Below are 14,989 nucleotides of genomic sequence, written 5' to 3'. Positions count from 1 at the left end.
TCCGAAAGCTTGTGTTTTCAAATAAACCTGTTGGACTACAACTTGGTATCGTATGATTTCTGACCTTGTACACTCCAGTCCAACACCGGCACCTCCACATCATGAGATTGCATGAACTGCAGATGCTTGAGTCAGAGTCACAGTGTGGAGCTGGAGGAACACAGGTCAGGCAGCTTCAAAGGAGCAGGAAAGTCGACATTTTGGGTTTACACTCTTCATCAGGACTGGGGACGGGCAGGGGACTCCCATAGGCATTTTTACTACCCCTCCTCTTACCCATTCTCCTGCCAAAATGCAATCCCTTACTCTCAATACGTCCGCCTCTGACGTATCTGTTCTCAAGAGGAGCGTTCCACTCCTGGACATCCCAGATGTCATCCTATTTCGACCTCCCCTACCTCCATTGATTCATAATGCTCTTAAACGTATCTCTTGCATTTCCCGCACTTCTGGCCTCAAAACTGGCCCCCTAAACAAAATAAGGACAGGATACCTCTGGTCCTCACATACCACCCCACCAATCTCTGCATCCAGCACATCATCCTCCACCACTTCTGCCTCCTACATTCTGACCCCACCACCAAAGAGATATTTCCGTCCTCATCCCTATCTGCCTTTTGCAAGGATGGCTCACTCTGCACTCCTCGACCGGTCCGCACTTCCCACCATCCACACCACACTCAGCACCTTTCCCTGCAACCGCAGGAGGTGCTACGCACGCCCCTACACCTCCATCCAAAGCCCAAGACAAACTTTCCGTATCCGACAGGGGTTCACCGGTACATCCTCCAACCTGGTCTACTGTATCCGTTGCTCCGGATGTGGCCTCCTGTACATCAGTGAGACCAAATGTAGACTTGGTGACAGATTTGCAGAGCACCTGTGCTCCATATGCTATAATCAGCAACGCCTTCCGGTTGCTAACCATTTTATGTCCCCCTCCTACTCCCTTGGTGGCATGTCCATCCTGGGCCTCCTCCATGTCACAATGACACCACACGCAAACTGGAAGAATAACACCTTTATATTCTGCCTCGGGAGCCTACAGCCTGATGGCCTAAACATAGAATTCACTTGTTTCAAAATCATCCCGCCCCCTCCCCTGCGCCTCATCCCACGTCCAAACCTCCCTCTCATCCCCGGCTCTTTGACTTGACACTACGTGTCCATCTCCTTCCCCACCTATCCGCCTCACCCTTCCCACTGACCAATCCTCACTACTCCTACCTATCACCATCCCACTTGCTTTCTCCCTCCCCAGTTCTGATGAAGGGTCTAGGCCCAAAACGTCGACTCTCCTGCTCCTCTGATGCTCCCTGACTTGCTGTGTTCCTCCAGCTCTGCACTGTGTATTGATTTCTTTCTCTGTTCTCTTCACTCGTTCTTATCAATCTTCTTAACACGCAGTATGCTTCTTTCAGTTCCAACGTTAACATTAAGATTAAAACTGTTAACAATGTTTGTTGTTCAGTGTACTGACTATACACACGAGAGCCTAAATACGGACTCTCCAGTACCAACTTCTATATCTCCCCGGATCATGATGCTAACGTGACTGGCTTGAATTCAATGAAGGGTAATAGAGTCTCCTCTCTATACACACTCAAATGTTTTGCTCATAGAGTCACTCATTAGGTGTTGCATCTTGAGGTGCAGATACCTATAGTTTCAGCCTTTTCTTTTTTTTTAGGAACGACTTACTTTATTTTCACAGCATTTAGGCTTTCCTGCTCAGAGGTCGAGTCACTACCACTGCACCACAAGGCCCCTTAAATAATTTTTAATCAATGTATTTGGACATGTTATGAGTCACAGGGACATAAGAATAGGAGTAGGCCAATTGTCCCATCATTTAATGTGATCATGGCCGATTGCACACTTCAATGCCTTTTAATCACCTCATTCCCATAATCCTACCTACAATTGGTAATCAGAAATATGTCAATTTCTACTTTATACATTCTCAAAATCTGAGCTTCCAAAGAGAAATCCTAACGTGCGCTACTGACTTAAAATTTCTCCTTCTCTCAAATCCAAGTAGCATCTCCCTTATTTTTAAATTGTGCCTTCTGGTTCCAGACTCACTAACTAAGAAAAAGATCTTATCTGCATCTACCCTGTCTATCTGTAGGTATTTCACAGGTTTCAATGAGATCATCTCTCGTTGTTTGAAACTCTAGGGAATACAAGCCCAGTTTTCCCAGTCTGTTCTTTGGATGGTCCCGCCATCCTGGAACCAAGTCTGGTGAACCTTTGTTGTGTTTCCTGTATGCCAGTAATGTCTTTCCTGAGATAAGGAGACCAAAACTACACACACAGGATTTCCAATGCAGTCTAACCAAGCTGTTGGACATTTGAGGCAAGACTTCACTTCTTGGCAGGACTTGAATCCTAACCTTTTGGCCTAGAGATAGGGACTTTATCATAGCGGCAAAAAACCCCCTATCCTTATTTATGAGTATAGATCAGTTCCTGGTTGAGGTCTACTATCTGAATATAATTAAATATCCATTTAACACCAAAGATCAATCTATTGTTTCCAAGCCTATGACTGACCTCGTCTCTTCCTCCCTCCATAAGCTTCCAGCACTTATCTCCAAACCTGCTACTCAAGATGCATAAACCCAATTTCCCTGATTGCAATCTATCATTTGGAATGAAGAAAATAAAAATTCTAAAGGACCCTCTATCTGTAGTTAACTAAAGAAGTTGGAAAAAATATCAACTCTAAGGAAAAAGAATAAAATTGCACAGATTTGAGTGGTAGGTCAGGTAACTGGTCAGAATATAAAAGGAAAGTAGAGAATGGCTAGAAGGATAATTAAGAGAAAGAAATTTCAAGTGGGAGTATGAGTAGCTAGAAATGTAAAAAGGGATAGTAAGAGTTTCTGCAGGTATTTTCAAAAAAGGAGAGAGTAGGTAAAGTGAGTGGTCCTCTCAAGAGAAAGAATGGGGAGTTTATAGTATAATAAGGAAATGGTGGAAGAAATGAGCAAATATTTTGTTTCTGTTTTCAGTATAGAGGATACCTGAAACATTCCATAGCTATAAATCAGGAGGTGAAATAGGAAGAGGAGCTTAATGGAATTACAATCATTCAGGAAGTAATTCTGAGCAAACTGATGGAATTGCAAGCTGACAAGGCTCTGGGTTCATACAGACTTCATCCTGGAGTCTTAAGAGTGTACTGATGAAGTAGTGGATGCCTTAATGTTAATATTCCAAAGTTTATTCAATTCTGGAAAGGGTTCATTGGTCTGGAAAGTAGCAAATATAATGACTATTCAAAAAGAGAGACATAAAGCAGGAAACTATAGGCCAGTCATCTCGGCATCTTATCTCCTGGGAAGATGTCATAGCTAGGCACTTAGAAAAGTTCAAGGCAATCGGGAGAATTCACCATGGTTTCATGAGTAGAAAGTTCATGTTTAACTAATTTATTAAACTTAGCTTTTGAAAGAATAATGCGTGCTGTGGATAAAGGAGAGCCTGTAGACAAAAGTCTTCTTGGATTTCCAATTCAGATTTTGCAACATTGACTGCAATAACAATAAAAGCACTTGTCGGGGGTAAGACACATTAGCATATGTACAAGATTGGCTGGCAGAAAACTGATAATATGCATAAATTGGTCTTTGTCTCATTAGGGTCACTGCTGGGGCCTTAAACTTTTTACGATTTACATCAATGACTTGGATGATAGGAGCAAAAGCATGGTAAATTTGCAGACCGTGCAAAGATGAGTAGGAGCATATGTTGTAGATGGATATAGATAAGTTGAGTGAGTGAGCAAAAACCTGGCTGATGGAGTATAATGTCACAAACTGTCTAAGTCCTTAACTTTAGCAGGAAGAATGAAAAAACAGAGCATTAATTAAACACAGAACAACTGCGGAATTCCATGGTGCAGAAGTACCCTCATACATGGGTCGCAGAAACTTTGTATGCAGTTACAGCACATAATCAAGATATTAGGATGTTGTCCCGCTGTTTTTCCCTGCCTATGTACTTGCACATGACATGTCACATGTATAGCTTTTCCAGTTTTGTTGAATAGATATTAATCTGAAACATTGGAGTGAATTTTCATCTTGGCTTGAATTGAGAAATTTCCTGGCTCAAATGCACTTGGTGGGCACAATTACCTCAGTGGTGCAATATTGATGTTGGGGTCATAGAACTGGTCCTGACGTCCAAAGTTGCAGATCAGAGATGGTTTCAGACTGCTAAGGCAAATTATTTAAAGGCCTGTCTCGATCCTCTGTTACTTTGTCCCGGTTATGTTGTTAAATATTAGACTGTCTAGATGTCACCTTCTTGCACCCACAGATTTCTTTCTTGTGCTTGCATATAAAGAAAAACAATTTTTTTTCTTAAAATCTCATGGGCAGGGAATTTAATTCACTTGATAGGTTCTGTATACCTTATTTCCTCTGCATGTGCATTTAAATCACCATAAAGTTGAGTTGAGGCTGCTCGTGAATGAAAATTCGAGATGTTTATCCTTTATTCTGAGTTTAATGGCCTAGCCAATTTGTTGTTCTCATGCACTTCACATTTCGTCCTGCTGTCTTTTATCCTACTGGCTAAAATGTGACTGTCTGGAAATGGGGTATAGGATTTCCAGGTCTGGATTTGGTCTGCCATGTTAAATATTGCAGGTTTACCTCAACTGGGTGCAAATCCAGCCCCTTAACCTTACTCCCCTGTCCACAGTTGCTGCCATGCCTGCTGAATATTTTCAATATTTTCTAATCTCATTTCAAATTTCCAGCAGCCTCAGTATTTTCTTTGGTCCCCTAATTGTGTTTTGTGTCCAGCCTTTTTAAAAGTGCGGTCAGTTTCACACCTAAGGATTTGCTCTTGCCCTGTTGTCTGATTGCACCTAGTTTTGTACTGGACAAAAAGCAAACCATGTGAATGATAATGATAATGGTAAACAATTAAAGGAGAGCAAAGGGATTCTGTCTTAATCAATTTAGATAAAACCAGAACAGCAAACGATCATGACAATATTTGCTCTTTTTCAGTATGACTGGTACACAAAGGTGACTTCTACTGTGGTGGACATTGTGACACGACCAAATGAAAGTAAGTGAAACTTCAGCAGATAGAATTTTAATATTTGTACACCATGTGATGTTTCAAACTCTCCTGTAGATTGTTTGTTTATTTTCAAAATATTATCAGCATTTACATCATATATGCATTCAGAGAGTGCATTCCAGATCCTAGTCACAGCTTATGTGAAAAGGCTTTCCTTATGCTGCCATTGTTTCTTTTGACAATTACCTTCAATCTATGCCTTCTGTTAAATCCTCCACTAATCAGAGCAGCTTTTCTCTACTCTGTACAGACTTGTCATGATTTTGAATATTGCTATTAGATCTCCTTCCTCTCGTTTATTCGCCTCCAAGAACAGTTCTAGCTTCTGTAGTCTATCTACCTCTGTAACTGAAATTCCTCATCATTGGAACAATTCACAACAATCTTTTCTGTATCTTCCTTGATGCTTTCACATCTTTACTAAGTGTGATATCCAGAACTTGATGCAGTGTGCCTTTTGAAACCAGACCAGTGTTTTATACAAGTTTAACAAATCTTGCTTGCTTTTGTACTGGATGCCCCTAATAATTGATCCCAGGATGCCTTTTGCTTTATCAGCTGCCGTCTCAACCTGTTCTGTCACCTTCCATGGTTTATGCACAACTCCTTCTGATCCCATATTTTTTTTCATAATCACATGTTTCATTTATTTATTGTCTATGTTCTTTCTATCAAAATTAGTAAGTATATTGATTGCACTTCACTCATTGGTCCAGTAGTAGAACAGAAGAGTCTGTGCAATTGTTTTTGCAGTTACCCAGCCAATAATATTGCATTCGCACACACATGTGTATATTCAAGAAAAGATTCTCAGCTTTTTGTTTTAATGTTGAGCTTACTAAAACATTTCTTGATAACAAAATACGTTGTGAGCTGTCTCGTAAAATGACTTAATCTCCTCCAATGTAAAATAAAAACACTGTAAAGAAAGATGCTTAATGATCGTATTCGGAAATATGCAGAAACAATGTTTTTATACATTCTTGGGAGAGTCATATATCGTAGCTCAAAAGCTTGTGTTGAGTATTTGAGTTCCATAGGGGGAGTCCATGCTGGAAACTTATCCTGAGCTTCACTCTTCTATCCCCTGCGGATTAGATTTTCTGTTTCAGTTACAGCTCCTTTAGTGTTAAACATACCATCACTTCTTGGATGATGAAATGATAAAAATATGATAAAGCAGCCTATTCCACTGTGTAAACCTTCCGTCCCTCCTCTCACTTTTAAAATTTTGTTGGCAATTGCTATTATCAGTCTATCTATGGGAAGCAATGGCCTGGGACTGTTGATCAGAGACCCAAATAATATTCTGGGGACCAAATTCAATTCCTGCCATGGCAGATGGTGGAATTTGAATTCAATAAAAATCTGTAATTAAGAGTAATGATGACCATGAATCCATTGTTGATTGTTGGAAAAACCCACCTGCTTCACTAAAGTCCTGTGGGGAAGGAAACTGCAATCCTAAACCTGGACTGGTCTACAGGAGATTCCAGACTCTCAATGATGTGGGTGTCCTTCCCAATTGCCCAGAGGGCACTCAAGAGTTAATAAATGCTAGCCTAGCCATCGACACACCTTCATCCCGTGAATTTAAAATATTCTCCAAAATCCTAAAGATTTGTGAAATAGGAAATGCTTAAATTTTGTCCAAGTTTTCAAAAGCGGCACGGTGGCTTGGTGGTTAGCACTGCTGCCCCACAGTGCCAGGGACCCAGGTTCAGTTCCACCGTCTGGCAATTGTCTGTGTGAAGTTTGCACATCCTCCCTGTGTCTGCGTGGGTTTCCTCCGGTTGTCCTGGTTGCCTCCCACAGTCCAGAGATGTGCAGGCTAGGTGGATTGGTTATGCTAAATTGCCGTAGTGTTCAGGGATGTGTAAATTAGGTGGGTTATAGGGGGATGGGTCTGGGTGGGACGCTCTGAGGGTTGGTGTGGACTTGTTGGGCCGAAGGGCCTGTTGCCACACTGTAGGCATTCTTTGATCATGATCAAAAGCGATTTTAAACGTACTGTATGCTTAACATTAAATTTATAATATTGTTAATGGGCAGATGGGATTCAGTTTTAACAATGGCGTTGAAGTTGCAGGGGGTTGACTTTTGGGGGTGGTGTGAGATTTCAAGATTTTACCTAGGAAATTTATGTACTCTGATTTATGATTGGATTTGGTGTAAATGATTTATTTCAGACGGATTTACTGGTATTTACTCTTCAGCACTGGCACAGAGCTGCTGGGCTATGGACAGCCAGCGGGTTATCATCGATACATGTCAGAGAAGCAGAAAGGTAACCCTGTCTAATAATGCTTATGACTAAGTAATAATAAAGGGATAAAAAAACATTTTTTTTTAAATCAAAGTAAAATACAACAGGCAGTTAATTATACTAGATACATTTGGTGTGAATTTCTTCTGGACATCAAGTAAGTGATTCCGAGATGAGATAAACAGGCAATCTTAGCTTAGTTTCTGTATTCACTTTTAAGTATTTCTTAGTTACTCCAGCTTGCATCCTCTAGTCAGCATAGGAGGGAGGAATTAACAAACTGAAAACCCCACATTACATTAATAATGTTATGGCATGCTCTCAGCAGATATATAACCTTGTAGCTCAGGTCCCAGATTCCTCCTGACTACCTTGCAAGTTCTCTTCACCCTACTACATCACAGTACGTCGTCTTGATTCCTTTAAAAAGTTAACTTCCCCCGCGTATAATTGAACCAAATTCCTGCTCCAAGGCATTATCTTGTGACTTCTTAGTCGTTAGATTCATTCCATTATTTTTAAACAGAAAATTTGTTCCCATCAGCCATCCTGCTTAATACTAACACAAAAACAGTCTCCCTATGCTTAACGCAGCAGACATTGTTTTCAGTCTTCCTCTAACAGAGACTGGGAAAATGTAGACATTTGCTAATCAGCCTGGTCAGAGATGCAATTACATACCTCTGGGCCAAGTAATACATGAACCTGGGGTCCTGACTCAGAACTAGGGAACTACTATTGCATGACATTCACCAAGACCAGCTGCCATCCTTTTATGGTGTGAAAACCAATGCTTGTGATTTGTGGTTTCCACCCGGGCCTCTGTCTTTATGGTTATCAAGTCACTTGGCTCTCTTAGCAGGCAATGTTTGAAGTTATTCTCAACTCCATTCTAGAACATTCACTTCAAATTAAAAGAAACTGTTTCAAACACAATCATTTTATAATGTTGTGCATTTATAGTAACATATTTGAAGATTCTGTCTGTGTTTGATAGTTTTAAGACATTGCAGTTCTATTTTTGACGTTGTATAGTCTTCTTCTGACTCTGGTCAAGTGTCAGATTAAGTTCTCAATCAGGCTAGGATCTGGCTGATCACCTTTAGGTTTACATTCTAATATTGTCAGGGTCAAGTTGCATTACTGAAATTTGCACACATGGTGGTGAGGTAGAAGTGGTCTGGAGTTCATATTTCAAATGGTGAGCCTTCATTGACGGAGGGCATGAGAATGCAGTATGAACATTTGTGGCTTTTGCTGACCCAGCTTTGATCTGAGCCCATTCAGTTTGAGGGTGTCTTTTGGAAATCAGCCAGAAGTCCAGAGACAAGACATAGAGAAGAAATGAGAAATGCTGGAAATATCTTTCGGTGGTGTGATGCAATTGAGACAACATACCGGCAAGTTATGTTCTCTGTCTACCTATGGAAATTTGTTGAATGTGGTAGCCTAAATAGGGAGGTTGAGCAATTCAAATAGTTTTCAATAAAGGCTTTACTAAAGGACTTGCAATTGAATTATTACAAATAGGTAAATATGGAACCTTGCCCTGGAATATTATATAATTAGTCGATTGAGTTTTTGAAAATGAATAATTGATCAAGCTGATCCTTCCTCAGGATTAGTTCTATCATACTCACATTCCTATCATGTCTGCCAATCCTTTAAGGTCCAGAAATGTGTCTTAATTTTACTTGAATCTGGCTGTGTTGTTCCATCTCGGGAAGCTTTCGGGGTAACATATTTAACATTTTCATTGTCATGTTAAAATAAATCCACTTAAGTTGCTTATTCTTAATTTGCTAACTTAAATAAAATTGGAACCATGGTATTGAAGCTTTTTGTTATGATTAACAGTTTTTAATGATGAGCAGAAAAGTTACCTGAGCTTAGCTTTAAAATCCACTACTGTACAAATCCTAATTTTTTTTTTTGTTTCTGATTTCTCTCCAGGATCTCCTCGTAATAAATATTGCAAATGGGAGCGTGATGTCCCTTACCAGCGGTAAATTTCAATTTTTTTCATTGACTACATTTAGTTTTCTACTCCAAGAAACATTATTTGCATTTTGTCTTAATTTCATTTGAATGTTTTCTATTCAATGGCACTCTAGTGACCTGAAAGGTCCTGTTGCATCTTCACCTGTTTGTGTTACAGGTTCAAGTTCAGTTGCTGGAAGCTGGACGCTACTGGCTATACACCAAGATCTGATGGTAGTTACATGCTCATCCCCTAACTGTCCACCCAGTCTGGTAAGAAGCCTGAAATTGCAGAGCATTGATTGATTGAATCTTGTAATCCATTGTAAATGCAGTAAGATGACAGCTTGTTCACATACTCATGTCAATTTTTCAGGTACTGGGTATAATTTTGTGATTTCTGGAAAATACACAATGTTCAGAATTTGAAGAGCCTAGGTGTATACTGACATATAGTTAGTTGTTTTAAATGGAAAATATCGTAAATTATGCAACTTTAAGCAAATTAAAGGCAATAAGCTAATTTTGGGATTAAATTTCATAATTTGTAGGCACAAAGGTTCAGCAGTTCACGTAACAATTTTGCTTTGGAGTTAGTTTGCATGGGTATATTCATCTACTTTGTTTGAATTGAGGTGACCTTGTTAATGCTAACATTACTGATAAAGTAGAAGTTGACTGCAAGTATGATCTGTTACTGATTTATCATTGAATTCAAAAAGAGTGACTGGAAACTTATCCAAAAATAAAAAAAAAACCGAACCTCCCTTTACCTGAACTGCATCCGTGAACTGCGGTGTTGCACTAATCATTTTGGAATTTCATGGACTAACTTCTTTATTGGTCATCAAACTCTGTTTTAAGATGCATGTTTAAGAAAATAGTAAATTAATGTAGAATGGAGAGATTTAAAAAGTGTTGTTTCATTCCTCCTAGAAAGTGGGCTTCCTGCCTGCTTCTGGCAAAGAGCAGGGAATCATTTGGGTGGCACTAGATGAAGCTGAACCATTGCCAGGCATAGAGTGGAATATTTTGAATTTCACACCCCCATGTGAACAACAAAATCCTAAATTCCGTAAGTAGGGACAAAAGAAATGTGTATATTCCAGTTTGGTTTTTCATTTTATTACTAGTATATTTGGCTTCACGTGACTGTTTGTTTGTTTATTCTTCTTTTATCATCTATCTGTTTTCTGTTAGCTGTCTGTTTTTCTCCCTGTACTATTGGTAACACGTAGGTGCTTCATCCAGTGGCTGGCCTGGTTAAAGTATGTTCAGTAATGCAGTGACAAGTAGACAATGAAAATCTTTTGTTTTGTCCTCATCTGTACTGCCCCCAATTTGGCTGTCACTGGGTTAGGTGACAGAAAAGGTGCCGCCATCTGCTGTAATGGGGGTTTAGTCAACATTTTGTTAAAGCTCATGCATGAATAATCACCACTTTGATAAGATTCCAGAAGTCAAATAGCACTTGTCAGGCTTTTTTTCAGCAGAGATTCAACACCTTCAGAAGAAGTAGGTAGCAACTAGTAAGAAGGTTCTGACACTTCATTGCTGTTGTTTTATTAATGAAAAGGAAGTGGTTGTTTCAAGCAAATTTGCCCTTTTGCTTGACAGTGTCTCTCTGTACTGATATGCTGATACAGGCCCAATCGTCTGTATGGACTTTTGTACTGTATACAGGAATAGATAAGAAATGTCCATTAGTTGTGGTTCTTTAGATTCAAACTTGTTAAATATCTGACATTAACTCACCAAGAACTGGGTAAACCAGCGAACTAATTGCCAAGTTGGAGTATTCTTTATTCTCTGAAATTCCAACCTTGCAAATAATCACATTCCATTGTAAAAGAGCATGTTAATGCTTAATAGATGTGTTCAAGCTGAGTTGCTTTGTGATTATAGAAATTGGGGCTGGATGTTCAATGGGCTGGGGCATGAGGGGGTGAGCAGGGTGTTCTGTGCCCAATTGGGACTGCAGACCAGAATGTTATGAGGCAGATGGGTAGCGCTGCAAACAGTAAGTTGGCCATGGCTGCAGGTTTAAAGGACTGCTGCGCTCTGAATCTCTCCTTTAAAAATTAATAAAAGGCTAAAAAAAATTGTCAAACAAATTTACTGATGCTGCAACTTTTATGAGCATCTGCGGTTACATTCAGTTGTAGCCCAAGTGACACACCTTCTCTTAAACCTTTGTGCTGTCTTGTTATAGCTGCCATTAAATATTCTCAAATATTTTCACATCCAGTGTACAAAAATCCAACATGCAATAAAAATTGCAGATGTTTGAGTTGTTTAGAAGTTCAATAGGTTGTTGAGTAGTAATTTCAGTGTGGCAGGTGTACTGCCACTTTCCATGCACACTCATTTTAGGCATATTGGAGACTGGTGTGATGATGTTGTATTGTGGACTCAGTGTCGTCATGCTCTATTTTGCATATTTGAGTGGTTTAATGGGTGCTTTGCTCTATGATGTTAATCTGACAACAGGCAGTTGATAATTTCAACTAAGCGGTTAGCCTTGCTTGAAATGTAAGTGTCAGGGAAACTGTTTTGGTCTGTACCCTGTCAGAATAACCTATTGCACCTGCAGGAGTGGCAGCTGTCTGCTGGAACAATTTCAGGTGCTGCCTGTTATGTACCGTTATACCTTTCTTGTTTTGTATTCAGTTGTTTCTTTCCTTTTCATTTAGCTGTGATGGACTTTGAAGGTATTCTATTAATACCAGGAGAAAAGAAAGAAGATGCCTCCCATTCGTTGATTGTTTGGCCACATGGTGAGTTAAAATGATTCATTGAAATGTGCACCATCATAAATTATCTGAGGTGGAATTATATAGTTCAAGTCAGGCATGTGGCATTGTAGAAATATTAAAACTGATTCCTGATGAGTTGTTCACTTGTATTAACTCACCACTGTGCAGTAATGTCTGACTCTGGATTTTTGTCATGGAACTGAGTTGTATTTGCAGTTGAATTGTACCTTCCTCCCAATACAGACTTGTAAAAAAGCAGTCACTGTAAACATAGTAGGTTTGTCAGCAGTTAAAAAGAAGGAATGCTAATGCTTTCGCTTGAAACCTGACGGTGTTTTTCTCTGGGAACTATTTCTTGAATAGTAACTGAACTGCTCTAGTTGCAGTATTTTCTGTTTTATTGTCATACTTCCGATATTTGATGTTTTCTGCGTGTTCCTTTTGTGATTCTCTCGGTTCATCCCAAACAGGTTGAATGTTTTGTTGTTTATGGATAATTTTGAAGTGCTGTTAATTTCCAGTTTAATGCTGTTGAAAGTTATTGATATTAAAAAATAGGATAATATTTAAAATAGGATGATATTTAGAGTTGGTTAATGTATTGTGGTACAGAGGAACAAAGAAAATGGAAAAGCTTTGTAAAGTATCACCAGGAAAATAAATAAAGCCAATTTGTTCAAATCAAGAAGAGTGTCCCCTTTAGAACAGTTCTGTTTGAATTGGTAAAGATGTAACTTGAGACCAACTAAAGTCAGTCTGCACCAAGCCATTTCAGTGTAAGGTTGCATTGGATATTTATGAACTGTCAAATGCTATTTGGTTTTGCACTTCACATCAGATGTTTCACTCTTCTATTTCTTTTGAGAATATAGTATCAGTACTGTGCTGTACTGAATGAAGTCATGCATGTCAGACCATTTATATTTTAGTACTTGTCAATGTCCAAAGTGGACATTTTCAACCCCCTTTTCCTCACTTGTTGCCCCCATTAAAGAAATTCAAGAATAGAGGAACATTTAATGAGAGAAATACATGCTAAACTATTGATGCTTTCTGACGTCTGTGTTTTTGCTGTACAGGCGGACCACATTCAGTGTTCATAGCAGAATGGTTGCTGTATCCTGTCACGCTCTGCAGGCTGGGATTTGTTGTACTACTCGGTAAGTAATGCAACTGGACAACCCGCTGATCTATTAGAAAGGCTGAGGCTGTCTTCCAACAATAAAGTGTAAATTGTCTTCCCAATCTTAGCTGGGCTCTGTCCTCGGGATCTGAAACAAAGACTGAAATTGCTGGAGAAATTCAGTAGGCATGACAGCATCTCTGGGGAGAAAGCAGAGTTAATGCTTCCAGGCTGGTGACCTTTCATCCGAATTAGTGGTTGAAGAAAGGTCACCAGCCTTGAAACAATGATAAGTTGACCAGTTCTGCTGTAGCGAAAGATGGTTTTACTTTGCTTTGATCTGTTTAAACTTGGTCATTTTGGTAGTGATATACCTTCTTACCAATGTCTTCACTTTTTAAATATTTTGTTCTATGTGTCGTGTCTCATGTTCGCAAATTTGTTCTCTGGTGTATCCTCATCAAAGCAAAATCATATTTAAGCACATGAATTTATAACATTATAAATTTTATAAGTAACTGTCATCTTTGAATAATGGGCACAAAGGAGATTTAAACATGTCTCCGAAAAGTCACTTGACTTCTGATTGGATTCCACTGTGATTGGGACCAGACTGTGTTTCACAAGGAGGATCACGAGACATTTAAAATGCAAAAAGCATTTCCAGAGAGAGAAACAGAAAGTCATTGACAGTGGTTTCCCCAGAAGTATGAATAGCTCTTTACTACTTCTCACAACACAGAAGAATATGAATCATTCAGGTTAATATGTGAGACTGTTAGCAAGTTGATTGCCTCAGCTACAACATAATGTGCTCTAGAAATAGTTTAATCCAATATCTAATGTGGAAATGTGGTTTGACAGTTTGGGATATCAGCCATTTTCACCTGTATTAAAGTGTAATTGGTATGAGCCATTTTTTTTTACAAAGATGTCAGGAGAACCTGTGAAAGAAGCTCTAGCCATCGCTCTTAACTGTCACATGCTATTCAGTTAGTTTAGTTTTGTTTACTCTCTAATGTTGAGGGTATCAGAAGAAGGTGCCCAGAAATTACCTCTGTTTTGCTGAAAAGGAATCTAGGCAGGTTTTCCAAATATTGTGCCCAAAGAAGCAACAAGGAAAAAGATGTCAACTTATCCCTGGAACAGCTGTACCTACTGAGTCCATGTATAGAAACAAACTCTGACTATTCAGCAACAGAAGCCATTGTACCTGCTGAGTATGTCCCTTCAAATTCAACTGTTTTATTGTGAACAATCAATATTTCAGCTGCATACTACAAGCCTGCAACCAAAAGCCAAAGAACAGAACTAAGTTTCATCTTTTAGAAGTATCCTTTATGCTTATCTGCATTCCAATTCACAGCAGTGCTAAAAATTTAAAAACTTGGTTAAAAACTAAGCTTTATATTGGTTAAAACTAAAATTTTGCTGATTTTTTTAAGTTGCATCACTCAAAGTAAAATGGGACTTCATAATCAGGCAGACATTCTTAGCTAACCAAGCACATTAAGAAAATGTTTTGTATGTAGTCATGACAAGTAGAAAACTTTGTCACTGGATTTTCTGAGGACTGTTGTTCTCCTGTTAGAGTAACTTGTGAAATCCGTTCTATTCCCAAATCTCACTAATGATTCTTTCATCACTCCACACTCTACTGGAACATTGATAGTTAATTCTCTTTGTGGCAAAACCTCCTAACCTGAGCTTGAAAATCAGGACCAAATAGGGTTATGCCTTTGGATTGCAACTTGCTGC

General features: G+C 39.1%; 1 protein-coding gene across 5 annotated transcripts in view; it reads left to right on the top strand.

Moving 5' to 3' along the window:
• apeh (acylaminoacyl-peptide hydrolase) overlaps positions 1 to 14,989 on the top strand; it is a 149,292-nt gene that overhangs the window by 33,612 nt on the left and 100,691 nt on the right. For all 5 annotated transcript variants that reach the window (XM_048606205.1, XM_048606207.1, XM_020530955.2 and 2 more), the window contains exons 11-17: positions 5,031 to 5,091; positions 7,296 to 7,393; positions 9,326 to 9,377; positions 9,531 to 9,625; positions 10,289 to 10,427; positions 12,046 to 12,129; positions 13,188 to 13,268. In XM_048606205.1, the coding sequence (XP_048462162.1) occupies positions 5,031 to 5,091; positions 7,296 to 7,393; positions 9,326 to 9,377; positions 9,531 to 9,625; positions 10,289 to 10,427; positions 12,046 to 12,129; positions 13,188 to 13,268 (610 nt within the window). The remainder of the gene's footprint in view (positions 1 to 5,030; positions 5,092 to 7,295; positions 7,394 to 9,325; positions 9,378 to 9,530; positions 9,626 to 10,288; positions 10,428 to 12,045; positions 12,130 to 13,187; positions 13,269 to 14,989) is intronic.

This window comes from Rhincodon typus, chromosome 16 (assembly GCF_021869965.1).
Source record: "Rhincodon typus isolate 14 chromosome 16, sRhiTyp1.1, whole genome shotgun sequence".
In the NCBI taxonomy this organism is placed as follows: Eukaryota; Metazoa; Chordata; class Chondrichthyes; order Orectolobiformes; family Rhincodontidae; genus Rhincodon; species Rhincodon typus.
Note: the sequence above shows the minus strand (reverse complement) of the source record. Positions and strands in the feature narration are given on the sequence as shown.